The sequence below is a fragment of the Aethalodelphis obliquidens genome, unplaced genomic scaffold (genome assembly GCF_003676395.1).
Source record: "Aethalodelphis obliquidens isolate GAN/ISIS:26980383/991018 unplaced genomic scaffold, ASM367639v1 scaffold2, whole genome shotgun sequence".
Lineage (NCBI taxonomy): Eukaryota > Metazoa > Chordata > Mammalia > Artiodactyla > Delphinidae > Aethalodelphis > Aethalodelphis obliquidens.
In genome coordinates this window covers 9,675,960-9,700,104 of record NW_020837946.1, presented here as the reverse complement: position 1 = coordinate 9,700,104, position 24,145 = coordinate 9,675,960, and the positions used below count along the sequence as shown (strand labels likewise).

Sequence of the window (24,145 nt, the reverse complement as noted above, 5' to 3'; positions counted from 1 at the left end):
TCATTTGTTTAAGTTTTTTTAAAAACATAAAAGAGTAAAAAATCACCACTTAAAAAAGCACATATGTAAGTAAGAAGTTAAAGTTCCAATTCTCCCCCCAACACACCACTTATCCAAGTTCTAACTCCAGAGGTAAGTACTAGTTAAGAATTGATGCCCACCCATCTGATAGTTTCCTAAGTTTATACAGACATCTTATATGTAAATATATGTTGGGATAAATGCTTTCAAAGAGGGAAAGAATGTCCATACCCTAAGGAGAGAAAGGCCCAGAATCTTTTGACCTCTCTCCTCCCCTCACTCACTCTTCCTCTGGATTGGAGGGCATGAATTACCCACTTCTGCTTCTCTTTAATACCTTCTACCCTACCCCTCAACACCTGCCCATCACTCTTACTTTAGAAGTTCTCTCATTTATTGCTACTTTGCTAGGGTTTACATTCCTGCTTAAACCCAAACTTAAATGTCTCTATAAATATATCAAAATGAAATATCACTTTACCTGCCCATTGAGATGAGATCTTTAACACACGTGCATGCCTTCCAATCCTTCCCAACACCCACCAACTCATGGACTTGGTTAAAATAATATGAAATTTTAGTTTGGTCGTTTAAATTTTCCTTAAGAACAGATGTAGTGACACACTCTAGGGTGACCACCCTTATATAACTCCCTCCTCTTGAGTGTGAGCTTCTAATCAATAGCATTTGGCAAAGGTTAAGAGATTCTGAAGATGCTGTTACAGTATCTAATCAGTTGACTTTGAGTTAACCTTAGGTGGGTCTGACCTAACTAGGTGAGACCTTTAAGAGGGTTCAGGCCTCTCCTGGCTTTCAAGAAGCAGAATGTCAAGAATTCTACAGCTGCAAGGATATGAATTCTGCCAACCACTTGAGGGGACTTGGAAGCTGATCCTTCCCTATTTAAGCCTCAGATGAGAGCTCAGCTCAACCAACACCCTGATTCCAGCCTTGGATTCCAGACCTTGAACAGGGAATCCATTAATCCATGCCTGGACCTAGGAAACTGTTAGATAATAAAAGGGTGTTGTTTTAAGCAACTACCTTACAATAACTCACTATGCAGCAATAATAATTAATATAGTAGGCATGTCTATTTTTTCAAGAGACTTTTCTTTACCATTAAATTAGTATTTACAATCATATGAATGTCATCTATTTAGGTTTATCCCCGCATGTAAAGAAGTCTGCTCAACCCTTTTCCTCCTGTTCTCCATCGTCCCCTATCCGGTCATCTTTGCTCTGATTTAGTTCCAATTTGGTGAGAATACCTTGGAAAATAATTTTCTTAGAGAGGGTACATGGTGTTATGTTTTCTGTATCCTTAAATGTACAAAATGTCTTTCTTTACCCCTCAAATACAAATGAACCTTTACCAACCAGACATTTTCACTGAAAAATCTAAAACACTCTTCACTGTTGTTTAGCTTCATTTTAGAGAAGAGCAGTTCAATGCTGATTTGATTCTTTCTTTTGTGTGTAACTTGTACTCACTATGAAGAATCTTGTAAAAACTATTCTCAGTGTTCTTGGATTTGGAAATTCTACCAGGAAATTGCAAATTACGTATCATCTCCCTCATTAATCCTCTGGCATTTTGTAAGCCCATTCTATTTGAAAATTTCAATTTTCTTCATCTCATAGACTTCTCCCTAGTAGTCGGTTGATTCTGGTTTTATTTCCATGTGTTCTTTCTTCTTCCGCAACATCCACCATTCAGATGAAACATATCTTTTCTCCACATTTCATGTCTTTTCACTCATGGTTTCCATTCCCTCATATTTTTACTTCTATCATGACATACTTCCTCTTTTTGCTTTTCCAGATCTAAATTCAATTTTGAGTGGTATACATTATTTTTTTTTACTTCCCTTCTTGAGTGTTTAGAGTTGTGGGGTTTGTTGCAATTTTGCTTTTACTTCCTAGATTTTTTTCCCCTTGTTGAGTTGCTGGTACAGGCTCCCTGGACTGGCCAGGCTTGAGGTTGGCAACCTAGGCAGAGAGAGATGATACTGGAGATTCTCCTCCAGTGCTGGACAGGCCAGTCAAATTAGCCCTGTCTACATGGCCTCCCAACTTGGGGTTCTCAAGGTTCTCCAGGTGCGAGCAGGAGCTCATTCACACACACACACAAAGGACCAGCTCAGCCCAACTGCAATCCTCTCCGAGGGCAGCCAGGATGCATGAGATCAGGAGAGCCCTTTGCCTCGTAGAGTCAAGTGCAGCACATTATAGCATGCTTTCCCTCTCTACAAGCTGAAGGGTCTTTTGGGCTCAGCTGGTCACTGAGTCCTCCGTTCTCTCCAGAACCCTATCCCCTAACCCTGTGGTACACAAAGGCTCCCAGCACCGCACCCTTTCCTCAAAAACCCACATCCTCAAATGTGTCTGAGATCCCCTCCAGGATCTTGAGTCATCTCGAGTCGACTCTACCTTCTTGAGTCATCCACAGCAGGGCGTCTGTAACTGATGGAGGAAGGTCACAGAAAGACAGAAGGGGTGGAACAAGGAGCATATATGGAAGGATTAACCTTGAGCAGAATGGGGAGCATGTGATCAGGTAATAAGGAAGGCAATAAAATTTGAGTGGCTGTGATTGCAGATGAGTTTGTAGGACAGGGCTTCTCAAAGGGTGGCACAGGCCCAGCATATCAACATCATCTGAGAACTTACCAGAAATTCAAATTCTTGGGCCCTACCCTAGACAGGGGTGGGGCCCAGCAAACTATGTTGTAAGAAGCCCACCAGCAGATTCTAACACATGCTCAAGTTTGAGAACCACTGCTCATTGGAAAACTAGAGAGATGTGAAGATGTTTACAGATTATAACCTCTCTTTCTTTCCATGAAGATGGACGTGAAATTTGTTCTATCCTACGAGTGAGTGATTTAATATGAGGCTTGAGGAAAGCAGCAAAATTCGGGAATACTCCTTGAGAAAAATGGAAGAAGGAGGGGAACAAAGCTAGGATCACAGTCCATGGACTTGTGGAGTCGCTAGGGGGTCATCATATACAGTTTCGTTTTTTATTTCTTGGTCATGACAGCACGAGCAATGCTTCAAAGCCAGGAACATCAGAGGCAAATTCAGAGTATACCCAATTAATAACTTTGTCATTCATAAAGATGAAATTTATTCCATAAAACTCTATCGTAAACTAAAGAATTTTGGAATTTAAAATTTGGAAGCACATCCACCACTACTCATTCTGTCATTGAAGAATCTCAAAATCTCTCAGTAAGCATTACTGCCCTTTCTTTAAACAGACAAAATAAAGACAAGTCGGTTGAAAAGGTTGATCCAGGGTCATCAGTCATCCAATGGCACAATGAGGATGAGCTACCCAGGTCTCCTAATTCATTGCTCCTTTATTCTTTCCAGACCTGAGCGGACTCCCTATTTCTCAATGCTCTGATCTACCTAGAACTGAAATCCATGTGGATGAAGCCAGCACGTCTGTCCTCATGGGAATTGGTGGAGTTTGGCTCTAAGTGGGCATTATAGTCCATGAGAAGCATCAGATGTGCCAAACAGAAAGCCAAGACCTGACCCAGCTTCAGCCCCTCCGTCCAGGGGCTAGGTCAAGTTCATCCCTGTGCCCTACAAGCCCTCGAGGCTCACCAGAAAGACCTCTAAACAAAGGTGGGTCCATGCAAAGAGAAGCAAAGTCGGCTACAATGCGAGGTCGCTGGCAGATGGATGGTATCAAGTAAGCGGTGGTGGGAGAAAGAGGTTAAGTGAAATGGCTATAAATAGAGCCTCAAAAGCATTACAAAAATCTACACCAGCCCGGGAGTCGTGACTTAGAGAAATGCATGCAAATTAGTTGATGACCCGGCGTCCTGCCACAGCGCCGGCTGAGGGTGTCAGGGCTCCAATAAAGCCACACCTGTGAGCCTGCTGGGGGAGGAGATGGAAGGGCTTTCAGGACCATGCTGGCTGGGCTCCTGAGGGCTGACACTACCACCTCTCCAGTTACTGTCAGGCCTTTTTTATGAGTTCATGCATGTAAGGACTTAGAACAGGGTCTGAATGTGATAAACACTCGGTGAATGTCAGCTGTTTATCCAGAGTGACTCTGACACATGTCCACTCAAATGAACTAACATGTGCCTCCTTTTTAATGACTCATTTAATGAGAATGAACATTTTTTCGCCAACATGTGAGACTCCACTTGCCTCCTCCACCAAAAAGCACGGCATCCTCTCCTCGTCCAGCAAGCACTGCTTTCCTCCCCCCGGATTCCGTGGCTGTGTCCTCTGACCTGTGTCTGAAAGTCCACTTAATATCATTTTTTATCGTCAGCTTTTTACACATTCAACAGAGAAGAGAGTGAGGATACTAGAAGAAGGAAAGGGCAGGAGACAGATTTTTCAGTTTATCAAGAGGAAACCAGAGACTTCCAAACTGTTCTTTTCGGCCCCATACATCATCCCACTGCCAGCATCTGATTCTTATTCTAAACAACTTGACACTCCAATTAGAGGTTTACGCATGTACGTGGAGAAATCCATGACGTCACTGAGAACCTTGCTGGCACTAGTCGGCCACATGATGCTCACCTTTGTACTCTGCCAGGCACACGCACTCATAGCCGTTGACAAGGTCCCTGCAGGTGGCGGCATTCAGGCACGGGGCAGAGAGGCACTCGTCGTATTCCTCCTCACAGTAGAGGCCATGGTAGCCTGAGGGACAGAGAGAAAGGTCTGCAGTCAAACAGGTACCACTGATACGCACACGGGACCAGCCTACAAAGAAGGCAGTGGGTGTTCATTGGAAAGTAAGGCACAAATAGATGCGACTGAAGGAACTGGGTCTCTTGGGGTATGCTGAAATGTGGATTTCCAGAAAGGTTATGAAGAATCTATTCTTATCACCCTTTGTCACGCCCAACTATAAAACAAGTGATCCCACTGACCCACCAGATGGTCCCATTATGATGTCACGTCCAGTGGTACCAGTGAACGGGAGATGTGGGTTACTAAGTGCATCAGCTGTGGTCACAGAAGGTAGCAATAGGGACAGGACTCACAGCCAAACAGCTCCTTTCAAGGATGTGGAGCCCTTTTTCTTCCAATCAATTAGAAAAATATATCTAACTAGGGAGAATTTTATTCAAGAAGAAAAGGATCCACGGATTTCCTTTGTTTTTCAAGCCAGAAAAGAAACTCAGCTAAAAAGGCTTAACTGAACTTCCTGGCGAAATGTGGGCTGTTTTTCTTTTTGTTTGTTTGTTTATTTAAAATGACAATTATCTAAATTATAATATGGTAAGTTGTGCTTAAGTTTTTTAACTATTAAAAATAGAATAATAGCAATGAAGAAAAAGAAACCAACGATTTCTCAAGAAAGATGGCTTTTATTCTCCTTTTTGCAAAACAGGTGTTTATTCTAAAGGACAAGAAGACAACATTCTTTGAGATTCACTCATGAATGTTAGGCTGTTTTTAACTTTCAAAAACACGTGTTCCTGCCAATTTGCAGTGAATCTGGGCCATTTTTGTCTGGCCCTGTCCAAACAATGAGAAACATGTGAGCACTTTCAGAAATCACCCTGCCTATGTTGGTTCTGAATTCAGATAAGCAGAAAAAATAAACGCTTGCTCAAGTGGGCACTGGAACCGTGAGCTCCTATCCAGCAACTCAGAGCCAGCCCTCGAGCTCAGAAAGTCCTGTTAGCTCAGGCTAATGCGCTGAACTGTTCTGTTTCTGGTTCCTATCACAAAAGTAGGTTAAGATCACATTTGCATTATTTCCGGAGCACTTTTCAAGTACGTTGCCATTTCAGTTGTTTTTGAACTGCTTTCCACATTTAGGCAGTGATAGTGGCCCCTCTGAGGGGAACTTGACCTTCCTGAGGCAAATACACTAGGGATTTCCATTCTTCTATCTTCCCCTACTTCTTGTAGTTTTACGGAAATATTTCCTATCACTCTTCATCAGATTATTTCAATCATCTAGATCAGACTTTCTCAACCAACAGCAATTTTGTCCCCCAGAAGATATCTGGCAATGTTTGGAGACATTCTGGGTTGTCACAACCGGGGTGGAGGGGAAGGGGTTGTTACTGGCATCTGGCATAAGGATGCTGCAAACCACCCTTCAATGTGCAAAACAGTCCCCCAACAAAAACCTACCCAGCAAAAATGTTAATGGAGTTAGACGGAGAAACCCTGCTCTGTATCAGGGATCAGCAAACTGTGGTCCACAGGCCAAATCTGCCCCAGTCTGTTTTTATAAGTAAAGTTTTATTGGGACACAGCCACACCCATCCAAGTATGTATTATTTATGGCTGCTTTCATACAATGGTAGATTGAGTAGTTGCAACAGAGACCATATGGCTTGAAAAGTCAAAAATCTTGACTCTCTGACCCCTTACAGAGTAAGTTTGCTGTCTTGATCTAGATTCACTCAGAAAATCTTTTTTCTTACAAGAGTTTTAGATATTAACCCCTTATCAAAGACATGGTTTGCAAATATTTTCTCCCATTCTGAAGGTAGCCTTTTACCCTGTTGATTGCTACCTTTGCTGCGCAGAAGCTTTTTAGTTTCATATAGTCCCACTTTATTTTTGCTTTTTTTGCCTGTGCTTTTGTTGTCATATCATTGCCAAGACCAATTTTATGAAGGTTTTCCCCTATATTTTCTTTCAGGAGTTTTACAGTTTCAGGTGTTAGGTTTAAGTCTTTAATGCACTTCGTGTTGTTTTTTGTCAATTGTGTAAGATAATATAAATGGCCAACAGGTATATAAAAAGGTGCTCAACATCACTAATCATCAGGGAAATGAAAAGCAAAACCGCAAGGAGATATCACCTCACAACTGTTAAGATGGCCATAATAAAACGAAACAAAACAAAACAGAAAATAACACGTGTTGTTGAGGATGTGGAAAAATGGGAACCTTCATACACTGTTAGTGGGAATGTAAAAGGCTGCAGCTGCTACGTAAAACATAGAAAAAAGTATAGAGATTCCTCAAAAATTAAAAATAGAATTACCATATGATCTATAATCCCACTTCTGAGTATCTATCCAAAAGAATTGAAAATAAGATCTCACAGAGATATTTGCATTCCCATGTTCATTGTGGCATGATTGACAACAGCCAAGAGGTAGAAACAATCTAAATGTCCCTCAACAGATGAATGGATAGAGAAAATGTGATATGATATATACATACAATGGAATATCATTCAGTCTTTAAAAAGAAGGAAATCCTGTCATATGCTATAACATGGATGAACCTTGAGGTCAGGTACTAAGTGAAATAAGCCAGTCACAAAAGGACAAATGCTTCATGATTCCACTCGTATGAGGGATCTCAAGTAGTTAAACTCATAGGGGCAGAATGGAATGGTGGTATATGTGTGAATATCTACACTAATATGTGTAAAATGGATAACTAATAAGAACCTGCTGTATAAAAAACTAAAATTCAAAAATTAAATTAAAAGATAAATAAAAGAAAAAAATAGAATGGTGGTTCCTGGGGTGGAGGAGAGGGGAAATGGGGAGTTGCTGTTGAATGGATATAGGGTTTCAGTTACGCAAAACGAAAACGTTCCACAAATCTGTGGTACGACAATGCGCATGTAGTTGACAACACTGTACTGTACACTTAAACATTTGTTAACAGGATAGATTTCATGTTATTTGGGTTTTATCACTATTTTTATTTTCATTTTTTTGGCCGTGCCACATGGCTTGCGGGATCTTAGTTCTCTGAACAGGGATCGAACCCGTGCCGACAGCAGTGAAAGCATGGAGTCATAACCACTGGAGTGCCACGGAATTCCCCTTATCACAATTTTTAGAATACACACACACACACACACACACACACACACACATAAAGTCTCTGTTGCCTTCTTCTCAGTGTGGAACAAGGATCACCAGCAGCATCTTTTTGACCGTTTTGCCCTCCCAGCAGATCTTTCAAAAATCAACTTGGAAGGATAATATATAACCCTACAAGCATCTTCGACCTCTGAATTGTGGTGTTATTTATATAGACAAAAATCAAAAGCAAATTTCTTGAAATCTTCCACAATTGTTTTTATTTTTTGAAAACAGTATCATCATCCTTTTCCATTAGCAACATGAAAAGCAAGTGAGGAAGTTATTTTACAGAGATAATTAAGCTGACGAGGTTTTTCTTCCTTGGGGGAAAAAAAATAAAGGTTTCCTATTCTAAAAGTGTTTCTTTAGAGACGGTAACATTTAAATGTCTTTATGGAGAGGTCAAGACACCCTGTATACTGCCAAAGAACCTAAATCGGACTGTTTGAAGAAAAAGGAATCTCTTCCCAAACAGAAGGCTTCTGTGAAAATGAGACTGCCACCCCCTGCTGGTAATTAATTCGGACAAACAAATTAGCTCAGGGCAGCCCAGGGTCTAGAAAAATTAAGCTAGTCCAAAGAATTATTTTAAAATAAAATCGAAGATCGGAAGGGTGGGGTCAGAGTAGCCCCTTCTGGGGCACTGATTTTTATCGCCAGTGTTCTCATCTTTGTAGGACTTGATCCTGTATATGCAGCTCCAGTCACTTGCTTAGACTTGATAGAACAAAACAACCAACTGGATGTGGGGAGTGAGAAGGAGAGGGTAAGACGGCTGTCATGTCTAGAATGTGTGAGTAGATGATGCTGCCGTGAACACAACTACGACCAAAGGAATAACAGGTTTTAGAGGAAGTTGCCCAGTTGGATTTTGGACACGTTTAACTTGGGGCTCACGTAGCCAGGTCCACGTGGCAGTTGGGAAAATGAGCTTGAATAGCATAGAAAGAGCACTTTGGGAGCTAGATGCCTGGAAGTGATGTGGAAGTTTTCATCAAAGAAGAACATGGAGAGGAGAAAAAGAGACCAAGGTCGGATCTACGTGGATGGGCAGATGGACAGCAAGAAGCCCAATCGGGACTCGGAGCAGGGACGGAGGAAGGAGAGGGGGAAACCCCAAGGAGTGCGGTCATGGAAGCCAAGAGAGGACAGGAAGCCAGGGAGGGCTGGTTAACAGTGTCAAAGGCTCTAGGAGCAAGAATGACAACTGGATAGGAGATCCGGAGGTCACTGGAGACCCTCAAAACCCTGGCTCTCAATGGGGGCTGTACTGCCCTTTAGAGGCTGTTTTGGAAACTGGGGAGGAGGACGGATTGCTTATCATAACGACTGAAGGATTCTACTAGAATTTGGTGGATGGGGGCCAGAGATCGTAAACACCTGGGAACATCTGGGATTCCCTTGCACAAGTGATGCCCTGGTACCCTCCACAACCTTGGACTGTTCCACTGACCATTCGTGTAGGCAAAACCCTGTTGACAACCTTCGAGGCCTAGAACCTAACTGCTTTACACGTACAACAGTTTTTAAGATATACTGAGTTTTCCTGGAACATATATACGTATATGTATTGATATACTGGGTAAATCAAGAGAAGATTGTACTAAGAGTTGTTCCCCAGTTTGGAATATCACTTCATAAGAACAATAGCTCTTAAGTCACCAATAAAGCACACCTGTATCAGCAAACAAAACAAAATAGAATAAAAATCACCTCTTCGGGTAATTTTCTAAACACACTACCCAGAGTACCTTCCCCTAACAGTTACTCATTACAATACTCAACTGACTTCCATCACAACACTTATAAGCGTCTGAAATCATATTAACTTTGTTCTTTATCAATTATTATTTCTCTTCCTCCACTAGAATATAAGCTTGAAGGCAGAGGCTACGACTGCAGAGTTCTCAGCTGTACCTGCAGTATTTGGTACAGAAAGCATGCTTAAATGATAGCTCTTGAATGAGCACCCCAAATGCCACTGATTAAATCAATACACATTTAAGATATGCCTATGATGTGCCAGAAGCTTCCCGGTACTGTGATTACAAAACGAAATGGCAAGGTCTCCAACCACAAGGGGTTTATTGTCCGGTAGCACGTGAGTGGTGTCTGCTTCATAACAGGCCCTTTACCTGTGTTAACTTGTTTAACCCTCGTGACAACCCAAAATGATAATCATGGCTAGTCCCAATTTAAAGAGGAGGAATTAAGAGTCAGAGAGGTACATACTGGTCAGAATGGCCATCACTAAAAAGTCTACAAATAACAAACACTGGAGAGGATGTGGAGAAAAGAGAACCCTCCTACACTGTTGGTGGGAATATAAGTTGGTGCAGCCACTGTGGAAAACAGCATGGAGGTTCCTCAAAAAAACTGAAAATAGAGTTGCCATATGATCCAGCAATCCCACTCCTGTGCATATATCTGGACAAAACTGCAATTCAAAAAGATACACCCACCCCTACGTGTGTAGCAGCACTATTCACAACAGCCAAGACATGGAAGCAACCTAAATGTCCATCAACAGATGAATGGATAAAGAAGATGTGAAACATACATACCATGTAATACTACTCAGCCATAAAAAAGAATGAGATAATGCCATTTGCAGCAACATGGATGGACTCAGAGATTATCATACTAAGTGAAGTAAGTCAGACAGAGAAAGACAAATATAATATGATATCACTTATATGTGGAATCTAAAATATGACACAGGGGCTTCCCTGGTGGTGCAGTGGTTAAGAATCCGCCTGCCAATGCAGGGGACACGGCTTCGATCCCTGGTCCGGGAAGATCCCACATGCCGTGGAGCAACTAAGCCCATGAGCCACAACTACTGAGTCTGCACTCTAGAGCCCGCAAGCCACAACTACTGAGCCTGCGTGCCACAACTACTGAAGCCCTCACACCTAGAGACCGTGCTCCACAACAAAAGAAGCCACCCGATGAGAAGCCTGTGCACTGCAACGAAGAGTAGCCCCTACTCGCTACAACTAGAGAAAGGCTGTGCGCAGCAATGAAGACTCAACGCAGCCAAAAATAAATTAAATAAATAAATTTAAAAATAAAATAAAATATGACACAAATGAACCTATCTATGAAACAGAAACAGACTCACATAGAGAGCAGACTTGTGGGTGCTAAGAGGGAGGGGGTGGGGGAGGGATGGATTAGGAGGTTGGGATTAGCAGATGCAAACTAGTATATATAGAATGGGTAGACAACAAGGTCCTACTGTACAGCACAGGGAACTCTACTCAATATCCTGTGATAAACCGTAATGGAAAAGAATACAGGGCTTCCCTGGTGGCACAGTGGTTGAGAGTTCGCCTGCCGATGCAGGGGACACGGGTTCGTGCCCCGGTCCGGGAAGATCCCACATGCCGTGGAGCGGCTGGGCCCGTGAGCCATGGCCGCTGAGCCTGCGCGTCCGGAGCCTGTGCTCCGCAACGGGAGAGGCCACAGCAGTGAGAGGCCCACGTACCGCAAAAAAAAAAAAAAAAAAAAGACAACGTGGGTACTTTAATCCTGAAATAGGTGCCCTGCCTCGAGTATACAGCAAAGGCACTGAGCAACGTCACCCCAAAGGGCACCATTATCCCAAGTCACTGCTTCACACGGGCAGCGAAGACCACTTCCGGGAAAAACTCAAGTAGCCCCAGCCCTGAACTTCCACGATTAATTAGCCCCGCTTTCACCAGTGAGAAGTTCAAATACCTGAATTTTCCTATGTATGAAACAAAAGTCTCTTTACACTGGGCTTTTAAAAAACCTACTCTTCTCCGTTTCCTCAGCCTCATCTCCTGAGACTCACCTCTGTGCTGGATCCGGTTTCCTGCTTGGCAGTCAAATTTTGACTCACTGCTCTGTCTTTGATCCCAAACTCTGTTTTTTCTTTAACAACTGTCTGTTCTCTTCTCATTTCCTTAGCACACAGGTGGGTGAATTTAGGAGATGCTCAGTCACAGTGGGTGAGGTGAATTTGCTAGGAAAAGTGGAATCATAGGGCAAAATAACCTTTGCATGCATAAATACGGAATGTGGTTCGTTTCTTTACAAATGTCTGATTTGTACAAATACAAAAAAAAAACGCCTGGAAAAATGTATTCCAAAATTGACAGTGGTTTTTGTTGGGCAATGAAACTGAGGGATTATTTTTTGTATTTTAAATGTGCCAGTTCACTTTTTCTAATTTTCCACAATAGAAATATGTTATTTACTTGTGTAACACAAAGGGATAATATAGATACTTTATGGGTATTTTATGTGTAGTATCACAACTCCAAACCAGGTTACTGATGACCAAGGGAAATGATAACTGTACTCTGTGTCTAACACTTGATGGGACAATAGGAGAACTGGTCAGATTAGGAAAAGTCTGACTTTATTAAGGGTTTTTTTTTTTTAAGTGGAGGGGAAGGAGATGAGGGCATTCCCACAGTGTATAGAGGGAAAAATCCAGTCTCCTTAGAAGAGGACACTTTTTGAGACATGAGGGCTAGCCATCATAACAATATATAAATGGTGACTATATAAATACACTAAATGTATGGTAGAAAAGCAAACAACCACTACTCTGAGTTAGTCCTTACAAATAGTTAGCATTCTCCTGAACAAATGAAAGGATGTATTGTAGATGACACAGCTGAACTGGGACTATGCTCATGAAGGACCTCAGAAGTCCAGAGAACCCAGCAGTGAACCCACTTAAACAGATGCTCTTGCATATCTAAAGGCGTTTTAACCTTAAAATTGCCCATCATCTTGGGAATGATTGTAACTGTGTAGATCTAAACATTTCTAGAAGTTTCCTCTTGGCTCTGCCTTTAGAACTAGGTCACAAACTAGTCACACGAAAAAATCAATCTCTTCATAATTTTTTAGCCTTGTCTTATGAATGTCGTTTTTGGCCATTCAGGATGCTTTTGGCCACTAGAGGGTGGATTCTACCTATGATCTATATCAGCTAAAGGGAAAAAAATGTTACTCGGGAGCTTAACGAAAAGGGAAATGTGTTTTACAAAAGGGAAATATATGGCACGAGAGGATGCAAACACTTAAAGAAGAAATATTGTTTCCTTTAACAAGAAAGCTTAACATTCATCTATTTCTTTATAGTTTACAAATTCACCGATGTGCTCTATAAACATACAGCAGCTATGGTTAAAATTATCCGTGATAAAGTAGCCTATTTTTCTCACTGACTCGCTATAAAAATTATTTTTAAAAATGTAAATGCTTATAACACCATGGCTAAAGCACTAGGATTCAAGATTAAGTGTAACGACAAGATAGTGTTTTCAACTTGATTTTAAAGATTATTGCGGTATGTGTGTTTAGTTATAAACAGTAAGTAACTTTTTTTTTTTTTTTTTTTTTTTTGCGGTACGCAGGCCTCTCACTGTTGTGGCCTCTCCCGTTGTGGAGCACAGGCTCCGGACGCGCAGGCTCAGCGGCCATGGCTCACGGGCCCAGCCGCTCCGTGGCATGTGGGATCTTCCCGGACCGGGGCACGAACCCATGTCCCCTGCATCGGCAGGCGGACTCTCAACCACTGCGCCACCAGAGAAGTCCTATAAACAGTAAGTAAATTATTTTAATGGCATAATCTTATAACCTCATTGATTATCTAGGATGTTTATAAACACATGTAAAAATGACTTGGCTTGTAGTTGAGATGAGGTAGAGGATGAGGAGATCTGGAAAAGAAAAAGTAGGCATAAAGCCCTCACATTCTAGGGCTTCCCTCATGAGGGGGTGTGTCTGTGTTCATCACACTAGACGGGTGGTCCACACAGTGTGGTCCCCAGACCAGCAGCATCTGCATCACCTGGGAACTTGTTAGAAATGCAAGTTCGCAGGCCACACCCAAGGCCTATTGAATCAGAAACTCTGCAGGTGGAGTCCAGAGCTCTGAGGTTCAATAAGCCCTCTACCTGATTCTGATCAGCACACTCAAGTTTGAGAACACCTGAGTTATAGAATAGCAATGCACACAACATCTCCCACCAACTTCTGATCCTCAAAAATGCAAGGAAATGGTAGGAGTTACGTATGGCAAGGGCTAGACATGGCATATGGTAATGCTTGGTAACAGCCACGGCCTCCCCTCAGCATATCAGTAAACCAACCGTAAAACACGCAGTCAGAACGTGCACCAGTCACAGGCATAGAAATAAACCAAGAGTGAAACGTGCAGTCAAATAACCTGCCAGCCACAGACACGGAGACTAAACAAAATTACACTCCTCTTGGGATTTGCTTCAGGGAAGAAAGCGATGCAGAGAAATCCCAAACCAACAGCAGATGGCAAATTTGAAAAGGAAGGCTAAAATGAGGGTCGGTAATAAGGGCATAGAGGTGGCAAGCATTTATAATTTCTCGCTGTGTGACTGGGAGTCACATATACCTGTTCAGAGGAGGAGAGATAAGTCTAAATTCAGATTAGTGAGCACAATTTTTCCCCACATCCTCTTATGCAGCTTCCTTGACCCATGGGAACAACACTTCAGCTGAAAAGAACACTATCAGAAAATGGCAGACAGAACTCAGAGAAACAGAGTAGAATGATGGTGGCCAGGGGCTGGGGGTGGGGAAAACAGGGAGATGTTGGTCAAAGGTACCAAACTTCCTGTTATAAGATGAATACATTCTGAGGACCTAATGTACAGCATGGCAATTATAGTTAATTATACACTGTATTATATACCTCAAAGTTGCTAAGCGTGTAGACCTTAAAATTTCTCACCACAAAAAAAGAAACAGTAATTAGGAAGGTGTACTAACACTCTGGAGGTGATCAGTCTGCAATATACACATGTATCAAATCAACACTCTGTACATCTTAAACAAGTTATATGTCAATTAAATTTCAGTCAAGCTGAAAACAATTTTTAATTTAAAAATTTTAAGAAAATGGCAATCTACAAAGATTTTTATGAACCAAAAATTGGGAAACATGATCTGACAAAGTTGTGCTGTTTCTAGTGATAACATGCAGTCTCATGGAGACGCAGTTTGGTACCAAGGTGTTTGTGGGACGGAAAACAAAACTTGTGATTGGCATTTTTCCAGAAAATTCTGGTGCATGGACTCTGCGATGCAGACCGTAGATGTTTTTCCCCAGGTATGTTTACTTTCACCCTCATATCACTGGGGACATTCAAAGAGACAATGCAACAGTGCAATCTTCTAACTCTCTATTATTAGTCATGGCTATTCTCAAGTAAACATGCTGAATCTTAAAGATTGTTAAACGATATGGAAATGCGTCATAGTCATTCAAGAGTATTTTTAGAAGCACACACCTCCCACTTGGCCACCATCCCCAAGGGTTGTAAACTCATAAGGGCCCAAGCTGACTCTTAGAGTTAGGACTTTAACTAAAGAACTTCATGGAGACAATTAACCACCAGAACCGTACCTCGAGGCAACCAGATTACAAAGAAAATTTCAAAATGTAAATACGTTAGAGTCAGAACTCAATAATTTTAGTAAATCCTCAATTCTATTCCTATTGCCTCTACTGAATGCATATTAAGGATGCCTAATAGTAATAAGGCATTTATTCATTCAGGAGGTCATAAAGCAGTGGAAAGTCAAAGTTCTGGACATCAGAGCTATCTCAGGCAGAGAACTAAAAAACAAAAGTCAAATATGAAGAGGAAAGATTATTACACTTGCCTATTTGACGATTTTTTTTATAGCCAGCAAATTCAATTTTGTTTTTTAAAACTCTTTATCTACCACCTGCATATCCTTTGGAACCCAGACTGTGTGTTCTGAACCCTGGCATGTTTCTAGACTGCCTCCCCTTCAGAAATACATAAATATTTGAGACCATTACTATAAAAAGAATAAAGTCAAGAGGCCAAACAGTCCCAAGACAGTGTTACTTTTAAAAATTATTTGAGATTATCTGCACCTCTGTTCCTCTTTGAAGCAAACGTAAAATTTTGTGATTTTTTTTCTATTGGGAAATTTGATATTTTCAAACATATAAAAGCTCTGTGGAAGAGCAGTTTCTTTATTAGATGCATCCAGCAGACATCAGCTCAAGTGAAATCATGAGCCTCAGTTACAGGCAGTCCTCAGCATCCACTGTGAAGCCGCTGAATCTGCAGTGAAACGAGACCAGAAGCGGCTCACCTACCTACGAGCAGTTCGATTTCTCTGGAAGTCAAAGTCGTGCTGCCCTGTGCTGGGAAGTCAGAAACTATTGCTCAAAAGTCACTCGGACCACAATCAAGGCCACTCCTCAAGCATGGCTTTGAGGTGTCCTCTAGGAGCCCTGAAATTCGGTCCTACTCAATTCTAAGCCCAAAGCCCTTTCCCTCACACCTGGTACGAGAGGCAAGGCGTGCCTAATTTTAATTCTCAATTTCCAAATTCCCAGACATTCTCAGCAAGCCAAAAAATGTTAGCAATCGGATCATAATAACTTCCAACCACAACGCAAGAGTCAGTGGCTCAGTTACAAAACAGTTTTAAACAAGTTCCCATCTGACTTCCAGGGCCATGGGCTTGGTAAGAATTTCCTGAAATTATGTGCTGGCAGTGCTTCCAACAAAGCCATCCTCACAGAAATGCACTTGTTAGTGACGTAAGCTGTTACCAGCGGCCACTTCTGACTTCCATTCCAGGTAAGAAGATGTAAAGTGCTTTCCGCCGTCCTCGCTGACCCTGCCAGTTCCTACCGCCGGGAGGTAAATCTCATACCTTTTCAACAGGACTTCAGCCAAGAATGCATTCTGAATGATTTGAATTTGAAGTGCTGCTGTGGGGGCAGAAATCCCTCCTAATTAAAGGCCAGTTCATTAACACTTTCATCCATATGGATTAGGCATTTACAACGAGGTTAAATAGACTGTGGATCGATTTTTAATGTCAAGAATCTCATCAAAATTCCTTATGCAGCACCAGCAAGTGCCCTTCACTCATTACCACTGTCCTTCCCGCCCTCGTATTAATCCCTCAGGCCACTAGCCTAAATTAGAAGGCAAATATCACAAAGTCTCCCTGAACACGCCCCGAAATTAGAATCAAAACAAAATGGTGATGAAGAATGGCCACCGGGGTAATTGTGAACACCACGAGGACAGGTCCCTTAGTGTCTGGCCGTCTGGGCAAGCCTGACTCAGCTCCTCGCTCCTGGGCAATGTACCCCCCCCACCCCCCAGCCAGTCCTGCCCTCCCAGGAACTTCCATGGCTCGGCCTTGCCCAGAGACCCTCCCAGTCCCAGCGGCCTCCTCTAACCTCTTCTGCTGCTGCCTCTAGCCCCGGCCTCAGTGCAAGAATTCCCTAACCCTCTCACCAATCCTTCCCCTTTCGGTTTATACTCTCGCCCCATCTATCTTAATCGTTGACTTTCTCTAGCACCCACACACCAGGAACTCCATCCTTACCTCCCTGGTGTCATGCTCAGGACCCAATGCCGGTCGCAAATAACAACTATTTACTGGCACATCCACTTGGTTGGCCTGCCATTCCCAAAGGCCTTCTGCACATTTCCCTGCTTCTGAGTTACCCAAGTTAAAGCCTCAGCAATACCTTTGACTCTACGCTCACCTCTGGTCCCTAAAGTCACATGACAACCAAACTCAGATGATTCCACTCCTCAGACAGATTTCAGGTCCGTCCTTCCAATTCCCACCGCCGTTAAGTTCAAGACCTCACTTCCACCTGCCTGAGCTTTCTGACTGATCTCCTGTCTCATCATCTTTTCTTGACTGTAATATCTAATTCTATCAAAATAATCTTTCTGAAAGTCACCCAATCTTTCTTGAAATCACCCAATTCTGTCAAAATAATCTTTCAAAAACACAGATCCGTTCACATACACTGCTGATGCAGAATGTTTCCAAGTCTTCATTTTCTGACTCCTTAGCACCTAGATTCACCCCAATCTGCCCCAATCAGCATTTTCAGCCTTACTGCCCATCACTGCATCCAGTGGATCTTATCCTGCAGCCAACTGGATCTTTGAACTTCCCCCCACCCCACCTAGGACTTTTGTTCCATAGCAACCTTCCCCCATGTATAAATCCAAACAACATTTCAGTTTCCAATTCACTGGAAATTCTGACTGAACTATTGTTAATATGAAAATTCAATCAGTATTTTGAACACTCAGTATTTTGAGCATTTTAATCAGTTAAGTCCTGCCAATGCTCTCAAACCAAAGGCCACCAGGGACAAAACTGTAGTTGATACAGTTGGGTTTCTTACTCATTGCAGCAAGGGGAATCTCGGGGTGTCTCAGTCAGAGGGTGTTAGACGGGGCTTATTATAGGATTTGAACCCTGGTTGGGTGATTTGGGAAGGAGCCACTCTGCATGCTGTCAGTAAGCAGGAGCAATTCTACGCTTGAGTATTGCAATGAGTCTTGTCTATGGGTAGGAGTAGGCTAGAGCAAGGCTAAAGCTATAACTGGCGAACAAGCAGCTGGCCCTCATTTGATTTGCAGTCAAAGGGGATGTTTGGTATTTTGTGGGTTGCATGGCGACCTTGTTTTTATCTGTACTTAGACAAAATTATGACACGATCTTGTTTGTCTCACTTTATCATGGCCTATGAGTGACCGTGTCTGAGGTCGGTGTTCAGTGTGGGTGTTTACGTCTTTATGTGCAACAGGAAACACCACGGCCCAGCTGTGGTCATCAGCTCTTAACAACTCCAAGGCCTGCTTGTAAGTGTCCAACAAGCCCCCAGATGTCAGGGGCTGCTCTTCTCTTTCTCAGTTCTTAGTGTCATCATGACGTCAAGAGATTTAAGCGTTTACTTAGGTGAAGTACAGATTATGAAGAGCTGCTGCCGCAGCGAGGTAAACCGGATTCTATCTGGGTTCCCAATGGGGAGGGCAGTTATCGTATTTCAAAATATAACAGAGGAAGGGCATGATAGTAGGGTTAGGAGGTGGAGAAAGGAGGCAGTATATTCTATAAAAGCAATGATACTCAAGAATAATATGATGTACAGATCGGGACCCTCCTAGAGCATGTTCGACACAAGAACTTCATCTCAGCAAACCTGGTAAGGTTTCCTAGTTAATAAAACACGAAAATTATCCACTGTACTTATCCAGGAAGCTAAATGCAATTAGGTTTTCACTATCAAGCTAAATGTTTTCATACCATCGTAGGTGTACCTTTTTCTTTACTGCTGTTAACTTGCTATTTAAATCCTGACCATTAAGTCTTATCTTAGATTCTGTTTCCAGCAGACACTATCAGAGTGCTGATGTTGCTAAGTCTGAGTCTAACAGAAGGAAGCAATGCCAACTGTGTCTTTTAGGTCATCCCGACCAGAAATGCAGCCATAGGGAAGGATGTCACAAATAGAAAAAACAGTACCTGAGATTCTTATAGATAGAATGTCCTTTACAAAAATTCATTTGGAAAAAGTCTAAACATCCTTTCTTTTAATCCTCTAATGCCTTATACTATAAACTCCTTAAATAGTAACTTAAGGCACACTCTGTAATGGCAAGGTTCATTCAATTAAACAAACAAGGTTGGAGTAACAACTCAAGTGTATCAGGCAGGGGCCAAGACCAGTGAACTCAGGCAAACCACTTCCCTTCTTACCAGAGATTCCTTCCAGGACTGGTCAGCACCCAAATGGCATCTCCAGATGCCACCACTTCTTCGAGAACACATGAGACATCATCTTCTCCTTTCAGGGGCAACAGCAGGTCCCAGGCGACTCCAGGCCCTGTGGCCCTGCTTCCCACAGTGTTTGTTGGACTCCAAGTTCTCTCTTTCTCCAGTCCTTAGGAGATTTTAATTTGTAATTTTTTTAGAGTACATGTGGCCTATCACTTAACACTGTCACTGAAAGACAACATTTCAGTGCTTACTCACTGCTGACATTTTATTATCTAATACTAAAATCCCATCAGAACTCCCTAGCGTGATAAGCTCAAAATGAGGTTTGAAAATAAAGCACCTGGCAAATCTGATTTGCTGCCATCAAATGGCATTTTGTCAGATGGGAGCTAATTATCAACCTGACATGATTTCAATCTGCTGCCACTTTATGCAATGGGGCCTGCTTGCTCTCGACAAAGAGGATCAGGCCTGCCACTCTGGAGCAAGACACCCAATTTCACCTACACTCATGAGATTCTTCTATTATGCAAACTAGTGGTAAAGCAATTACAAGCTCTGAAAGATTAAGACTAGAAATTTCGCATTCAGAGAATTGTCATTTTCACCTCTTAGAATGTAAATTCTTGCCAGATGTTAGGATGCCTTTTTTGTTTCACACAATGTCACCTAATGATCTGAGGAAGCAACCCCTCTAAAAGCAATTTTATCTCCCAAGTTCGAAGAGAGAGCTTTGACAGAGCTTCGGGGCTCTACCCCGGGGGACTGCCTACTAAATGCAGGCATCCAGGAACGGAACACACATTTCTTCAGGCTTTTCAAGGCCTCTTAGAGGCTGGGCATTGGCTTTACCAAGCTAAATGCTCCACATGGACACGAATGAAGGTTGAGCAGAGAACAGCAGAGGGGAAGGAGGAACTTCAACAGGAGACACGTCACCCTTTTGGCTTAAGGAAAAGTGTTGGAATCTCCATGGATAGAAAGAAACAGTCACGCTTACTACTCCATGAGAGGAAATGTACTGCGTGTCTCTCATCTAACGCTCTTACACATGACAGAAGATCATGGTCAGCAAGAGGACGTGGTCAGTACCTTGTCCCAGGTCTAGTCTGTGACCTCAACTGCAGCTGAACTCACGAGCATCTAAGACATTATTAGTGAAAGTAAACACCGAGGCCCAGAAATGCCCTGTAAATTCCTACAATGACAGTCAACGAGTGGGGATCTCATGGGTCCTTTCTCCCACCCTCAGCTACTGCTCCCTGGGTGGACAGAGAGACACTAGGCAGCATATTTTCCACTTAGGACCATGTAAGCATCTGCACACATGTTGACAGACTCTACTTGGTATTACTAAAAAGCCACGTGTATCTTTAAATAACCACAACCCATTTCAAGTTCTCAAAATACACCAACTAAATATAAGGGCAAGTTTAATATGTTTAAGAGCGGAAGTCAGAGGAGAAGGGGAAGAGGAACAAAGCCGCCTCCCGGTCCTGTGACATGTGATTCTTCCCTTTGGGCTCCCTGAGGGAACCAGGACTCCCAGGAGACATGTGTGGAGGATGCTCTGAGGTTCTGCTCCAGATGGCAGCCAAGGGCATTATTATTACCCTCTGTGTTATGACATCCAGAGCAGGGCGTTGGGAGTGGCGTGCTCATGAGTCATGACGTGAGGAAGACCGTTCTCCCGGGACAAGGGCAGCTTATTTCACCTGCAAACACAAAGTGGTCTTGGGGCCCCACTTTCCCAACAGGCAAGGGCACCACACTGCCCGGGCTCCCCCTCAGCTCCCTGAGGCCACGGCACGTGCCTGCAAGGCACATGGAAGAACACTGGCCCCCAAGGGGGCAGCGGCTCCCATCTTCACACTGACAGGGGAGGACGCGTGTCCATGCAGAAAAGTGTCCTCGTGTCACGTGTAGGGTTGAAGAAACTCCTTCCCCACGAGGTTTATGCAAACCCCCCAAATGTTACTGGGAGAGTTAATTTCACGCGTCAACTTGGCTAAGCCACAGGACCTGCACGTTTGGTCAAACGCCAGTCTAGATGTTGCAGTGAAGGTCGTTTTCAGGTGAGATTAGCAGTTGCATCAGTAGGCTTTGATTAAATCCACTACCCTCCGGAATGTGGGTGGGCCTCATCCAATCGGTTGAAGGTCTTAAGACCAAAGACTGAGGTTTCCCGAGGAAGGAGGAATTCGGGCTCAAAACTCTAATGTAGACTCCTTGCCTGAGTTGCCAGCCTGCCAACTTGCACTACATTTTGAACTTGCCAGTCCTCACAACTGCCTGAGTCAATTCCTTAAAATCGAGCAAGTTCTCTCCCTCCCTCTCCGTCTCTCTCTCCCTCTCTCTTTCTCGAGAATCCTGCTAATGCAATTACCAGGCAGATTCAACAGCCCCATCCCCTCTGTATTTCAGAACAGAAAGGAAAGGGGCACTTGGAAAAATATCAATCCCATGATCGTTTACAAAACCAGAGAATTGAAACGTCTACATGAAAGAGGTTTTTCAATACCCTTCAAATGCTTAGTTGCTTTTCCCACTCACCCCTTTAGGTGCCTCATGAGTATGAGATGTGCCCCTTGAGAGTTCCAGACCAGGCACAGGACAGTGGAACCAGGGCACCTGGGTTGGAATCTGGACTCAGCCTGAGTGGGTGTGTGGCCGCCAACACGTGGCTGAAGCAGCAATGAGGCATTTCATACCTCGGGGAGACACGGCTCAACAATATCCACCTGGCAGAAGGGCACTAAAAGGACCAGAGATGTGAAGCACTCAGCTCAGAACCTAGAAAGATGAAGCTCCCTACATAGTAGCTTATTGTTATACAGAAGTTACTAACAGAACACACTTCCTCCTACCCCTCAACGGGGAGAGAGACACACACAAGGATAATTAATATAATGTTTTAAAGACCAGGAAAGGGATATTGTTATTGATTGTGGGAACTCGGAAGAAGGAAAGCTGATTCAGCCCCAGAAGGGGAAGTTTGCAGGTGAGATGGGGTGACAGGGCAGCTGGCACCCCGGGTGGAGGGCACTGCCTGGGCAGAACCAGGAGTTAAGCAAACCAGGGGACTGGCCAGCCATACTGATGTGCCAGAGACGGGGGCAGGGGGGATCATTGTGCTGAGAAACGTTCTAAAGAGCCAGCTCCTGCAAGGATGCAGACACGGGCAGGATAGAAACCAGAGGAAAGGAGGAGCTGCCCCGTGTGCGTTTTTTCAGACCACACCAGGAGGCTGTGCAGACACAAACTTTAACCAGGAACCACTCTGACTTCTGAGCGTCAAAACTTTCACAATAAACAATACCAATACAGAAGAACATTTGGAAAGTAAATGATGGAACTTTTGAACATTTACACAGGAAGTCACAGGTCCTCTAACACGGACTGTGCCCCGAGTAAGAATTTTAAAAGGTGATAAAATTCTGAATTTACTGCATTCTGCTTTGCATGCCCATTAAAATGAAAAACGTTCCGTTAACCTCAGAACCCAGTAATAAAAGATACGTAATGCAGTAAAAGCTCTGGAGTGACCTGTAGTCAATTGTCCAAAATAATTAAGCTGTTACAAGATTAAGCCTGTTTTAAATTTTCTTCGTTTTGCTTACTTGTATTTTCTTCTTTTTCTACAATGACTGTGAAATGCTCATGAAAAGGGGAAAGGGTGCTTTTCAAAGCCTGCCTAGGGGAAGTCTAAAAAGAAAGGGTGTCATACATGAGTGGGGTTCACTTAGACAGACAGGTAAGCCCATACAGCGGGCCAACCTGTGCTCAGATGCAAAAGTTGAAAGGCTTTGAGATTGGGGAAAGAAAGGACTTCCGGTCCATGCGTCGTACCCACCTGGGTCACAGAGGCATTTATAGCTGGTGCCCACGCTGCGGCACGTGCCATGGGCGCAGGGGCTGAGCGCACAGAAGTCCACGAGCTGCGCGCAGGCTGGGCCCGTGAAGCCCGCGCTGCAGCTGCAGCCGAAGTGCAGCCCCTCGGCGTAGCAGGTCCCGTTGTTCTGGCAGGGCCCCGAGGCGCAGGGGTCCACCTTCTCCTCGCAGGCAGCGCCCAGGTAGCCTGTGGGAAGATGCAGAAGCGGGGAGGGGTAAAAAAATTAAACCGCATTACACTTAATAACCAAGAAACTGGGGCTGCTGTTCTTAACTCTTCTCCACTGTGAATTGATTAATGCACAACCCAACAAGGTGGGTTTACTTAGCTTTGGTAACCGGGGGTTACATTATAAAGCCCTGTGCTTCCATTTTGGTTGAAATACAACACATATGATTGCTTAGATGTACAGGGACATACATATATTTATATGTATACATGTGCATGTGTGTATGTATAGACTAGAAAGATGCCAAAAATAAATTAGTGGTGATTCAGGAAGGTGGGATTGGGGTCAGTGGAGGGATTTCACCTCTTATTTAATACACATTGCTGGGGGAATTTATTCCTTATTTTGTTTTAATAGATAAAGATATAATCCTGAATTTAAAAATGAAAACCCATATAAAATAGTGAACAATGACAAAATCTTTCTCCCATCTTTCTCCCTTTGTCCCTCACTCCCTTCTCTAGGAGCACCCACTGTTAGCAGTTTCTTTAATACATGCTTTTCAAAAATGTGGTTATTGTAATGAAAAACGAACTGTGGTGTAGTC

At 43.2% G+C, this 24,145-nt stretch overlaps 1 protein-coding gene across 1 annotated transcript in view; it reads right to left on the bottom strand.

Annotated features, from left to right (window-relative positions):
* The window catches only part of DNER (delta/notch like EGF repeat containing), a 321,811-nt gene that overhangs the window by 46,178 nt on the left and 251,488 nt on the right, over positions 1–24,145 (bottom strand). Inside the window, exons 8-9 of the mRNA XM_027119344.1 lie at positions 23,331–23,555; positions 4,585–4,707 (exon numbers count right to left, since the gene is read on the bottom strand). Coding sequence (XP_026975145.1) covers positions 4,585–4,707; positions 23,331–23,555 — 348 coding nt within the window. The remainder of the gene's footprint in view (positions 1–4,584; positions 4,708–23,330; positions 23,556–24,145) is intronic.